The sequence below is a fragment of the Mizuhopecten yessoensis genome, unplaced genomic scaffold, assembly GCF_002113885.1.
Source record: "Mizuhopecten yessoensis strain PY_sf001 unplaced genomic scaffold, ASM211388v2 scaffold855, whole genome shotgun sequence".
Classification (NCBI taxonomy): Eukaryota; Metazoa; Mollusca; class Bivalvia; order Pectinida; family Pectinidae; genus Mizuhopecten; species Mizuhopecten yessoensis.
The window spans coordinates 104441-109119 of NW_018403755.1; the positions used below are offsets into that span (position 1 = coordinate 104441).

Below are 4679 nucleotides of genomic sequence, written 5' to 3' on the forward strand. Positions count from 1 at the left end.
GAGACATTAACGGAGACAGACAGACAGAAACATAGACACACTCACATACACAGCCATTTAGTCACAGTGACCGAACGAGAGAGGGAGACATTAACGGAGACAGAGAGACAGAAACATAGACACACTCACATACACAGCCATCTAGTCACAGTGACCGAACGAGAGACGGAGACATTAACGGAGACAGACAGACAGAAACATAGACACACTCACATACACAGCCATTTAGTCACAGTGACCGAACGAGAGAGGGAGACATTAACGGAGACAGAGAGACAGAAACATAGACACACTCACATACACAGCCATCTAGTCACAGTGACCGAACGAGAGACGGAGACATTAACGGAGACAGACAGACAGAAACATAGACACACTCACATAGACAGCCATTTAGTCGCAGTGTCAGAACGAGAAACGGACACATAGCAGAGAAAGAGGGACAGACAGAAACATGCACACTCGCACAGACATCTAGACAGTGGCAGAACGAGATACAGAGATATAATTGGATAAATAGACAGACAGAGGACAGAAACTTACACACACTCGCATATACAGATATCTAGACACAGTATCAGAACTAGAACCAGAGATATAAACGGATACAGACAGACAGACTGAACCATACACACACTCACATATACAGATATCTAGACACAGTGTCAGAACTAGAACCAGAGTTATAAACGGATAGAGACAGACAGACAGACTGAACCATACACACACTCACATATACAGACATCTAGACAGTGGTAGAACGAGATACAGAGATAAAACGGATAGAGACAGACAGACTGAACCATACACACACTCACATCTACAGACATCTAGACTGTGGTAGAACGAGATACAGAGATAACACGGATAGAGACAGACAGACTGAACCATACACCCCCCCACATACACAGACATCTAGACACAGTGTCAGAACTAGAACCAGAGATATAAACGGATACAGACAGACAGACTGAACCATACACACACTCACATACACAGACATCTAGACACAGTGTCAGAACTAGAACCAGAGATATAAACGGATACAGACAGACAGACTGAACCATAGACACACTCACATATACAGACATCTAGACACAGTGGCAAAACTAGAACCAGAGATATAAACGGATACAGACAGACAGACTGAACCATACACACACTCACATCTACAGACATCTAGACAGTGGTAGAACGAGATACAGAGATATAAACGGATAGAGACAGATAGACTGAACCACATACACACTCACATCTACAGACATCTAGACACAGTGTCAGAATTCACATATACTCATATGTCGACACTACACTAGAACGAACGAAAGACAGACACACATGTAGTACTAAAATGTAGGTAGATGCACGGTCCTCCGCTGTCAACGGTAAGAGCACTTCCTTGATTTTGTGTACCCATAACATGAATGTGCTTACACTTTTCCAGTATAAAGTGATAACTAATTCTTTTCTTCAGTGATGACATCTGCTGGTCAACTCTGTGATGATTTTCCCGAAGACAGCAATATAGGAAAGTCACTTGATGGACACACGTACGCCAGCGTGTCTATGTTTGGTTATCAACAGTGTATCTTACTGTGTCAGAGGCGTCAGGAATGTAAGAGCGTCAACTACCAAAAAAATCAACTCACCTGTCAATTAAATACCCAAACTGTAAACAAAACTAGTATGCTGACTAAAAGAAATGGGAGTGTCTTTAAGAGCATGGACGGGATAACATCTCAGGTAAAACAATCTTTCTTTGCCCTTTTTATCGTTTTTCTTATGTTTGGTTTGGTTTTATAGGGTGAAACGTCCTAACAGCTAAGGTCATTGAAGGACGTGGGTTATGTATACATGCATGTGTTTATGTGTACATCGGTATAATTGCCTCCTTCTGGTAATGCAGATCTGATGCCGACTTAATAGTGCTATCTCTCTGAAATACATAATTAACCAGTAGGATACAATTTAAAATCAAAGAAATGTGTAGCAAATGGTAAGGATATACAATTCATCTCATTAAATTGATCATTTTCTGTTGCTTATATCTTTATTAAATATCATTTCTGTTTTAGCGTAGTATTGCTCACGTTTTGAAGCTTTAACTTGTCTTATCTTCCTTGTCCTCTACAATGTACTGGACAGTAAAGTTGAAGCGGGAACTTAATCATTTTAAATGTATTTTCTATGGTCTTATACAAGTTATGTATCATGTATTATGTATTAGGGTGGTCGGGTGGTGCAGTGGATATCGTACTTGACTTTCATTAGGGAGACTGGCGTTCGATTCCCCGTTCGGACGTGAAAAGGTTCAGGTCACCTGCCCGACTACGTGGGTTTTCTCCGGGTACTCCGGTTTCCACCCACATTAACACCCCCGCCCGCCAACATCCGGGCCAACAAGAGTGATTAATATGATTTGAAATAACTTGTTTCATAATTGTTGTAAAATAAATAAAGTTTATATTTGTATCAATATTTTAAGTCTCATCTTCTAAGCCCGGTTTTCCGCTGGGATTCGAACTCCCTCCCTCGTCAAACAAATACATCAGCAAAAAACTATATGCCTACATAATCATACACTTATAACAACATAGGTTTTCAAACTTTCTCATACAATTACACTAGTGCTTATCGAGAGCTACAAACACACTTGTATTCATACCTTCTCCTTCAAAAGCAGTAACCTTGAATAACACACCCGTGTTAAAACGCTGGCAAATGGATTGGTTCGGTTTGGTTGATTTATTTAACGTCCTATCAACAACTTAGGTCATATCAGGACGTGCCTCCACGTGTGTAGTGTATGTGTACCTGCGTGTGTGTATCCAGGAGACAGGGCACGTTGGTATGCTTGCCTCCTTATGATAGCGCGAATCTGATGGACCATGCCGGGTATTGGGGCTGATCAGTCGCCAATTACTACACATCTTATTGTATATAATCATTGTGCTTCTTGCTAAATTGACGTAATTAAAAATAATTGTTATAAGGAACACATCATCAGGATCAGAACATGTTTGATAAGATAAGTTACGAAGGTACGGCATTTCAACAAGATTTTCGAGAAGAGAGAAAACATGTTCATAGAATGACTAACTACATGTACATGGGCGGCATGTTAAGGACAGAAGACGAGGGACACTCAGTGACGTCTGATATATTTCTCTCCTATAAAACAACGTAGAAGTCTATCGAGGTTTCTACATATTACATCAAAATTGTTTTAGTATGCAACAATTTAATGTTTCAGGAGCCCGGATGTCAGAAGAACACTTGTCCACTGTACAATGAATGTGTGGTCCTGCATAGCGGTGACACTGTTTGTGCAGGTAACGTGTGTAATTATACCTATTCGGTGTTAGTGATTTAATCAGCAAATCATAGATTAAACCACGTATATGAGATATTGCCAACGATATTTGATATTATATCTATTCGGTGTAGGTATAAATCAATAGTTTAAATATTGTACCAAGTGTACGAGATAACTCAAATACGACGTTAGGTTATACCCAGTATAGGAGATAACGTCATCACGACTTTATCGTATACCTTTTCGGGGTAGGTATACATGAATACTAAGTTTAGGAGATATTGCCAACATAACTTTATACTTTATGTTATAATCATTCAGTGTAGGTATAGATCAAATGTCTACAGATTAAGTGTAGGGATAACGTCAACACGACCCTTTGTTATATCTATTTGGTGTAGGTATACATCAATAGTTTATAAAGTATACCCGGTATACGAATAGCGCCAACACGACTTTAAACATAAATAGTCTACATGTTATACCCAGAATAGGTGACAACGTCAACACGACTTTGTACTATACCTATTCTGTGTAGGTATACATCAATAGTCTATGTTATACCCAGTGTAAGGATAGCGTCAACACGACTTTGTATTATACCTATTCTGTGTAGGTATAGATCAATAGTCTATGTTATACCCGGTGTAAGGATAGCGTCAACACGACTTTGTATTATACCTATTCTGTGTATGTATAGATCAATAGTCTATGTTATACCCGGTGTAAGGATAGCGCCAACACGACTTTGTATTATACCTATTCTGTGTAGGTATATATCAATAGTCTATGTTAAACTCGGTGCAAGGATAGCGCCAACACGACTTTGTATTATACCTATTCTGCGAAGGTATAGATCAATAGTCTATGGTGCGAAGCACCTGATCAGGTTATAAGATTTATGTACGCATAGATTTAAATTAACGACACAAAGTAATACAAGCATGAAAAATAACCCCATATGAATATTATTATACACTTTATTTATTTGATTATATATCTGTATAGATGGACACATGTACCAGTATATATACATAAATAGACACATGTACCAGTATACATGTATATATGCACACATGTACCAGTATATATGCATAGATGGACACATGTACCAGTATATATGCATAGATGGACACATGTACCAGTATATATGCATAGATGGACACATGTACCAGTATAGATGTATAGATGGACACATGCACCAGTATAGATGTATAGATGGACACATGTACCAGTATATATGTATAGATGGACACATGTACCAGTATATATGCATAGATGGACACATGTACCAGTATATATGCATAGATGGACACATGTACCAGTATATATGCATAGATGGACACATGTACCAGTATATATG

General features: G+C 38.8%; 1 protein-coding gene across 1 annotated transcript in view; it reads left to right on the forward strand.

Annotated features, from left to right (window-relative positions):
- Positions 1 to 1682: 1682 nt before the first annotated feature.
- The window catches only part of LOC110453262 (putative GPI-anchored protein pfl2), an 11517-nt gene continuing 8520 nt past the window's right edge, over positions 1683 to 4679 (forward strand). Inside the window, exons 1-2 of the mRNA XM_021502148.1 lie at positions 1683 to 1743; positions 3254 to 3332. Of these exons, the coding sequence (XP_021357823.1) occupies positions 1687 to 1743; positions 3254 to 3332 (136 nt within the window). The 5' untranslated portion in view covers positions 1683 to 1686. The remainder of the gene's footprint in view (positions 1744 to 3253; positions 3333 to 4679) is intronic.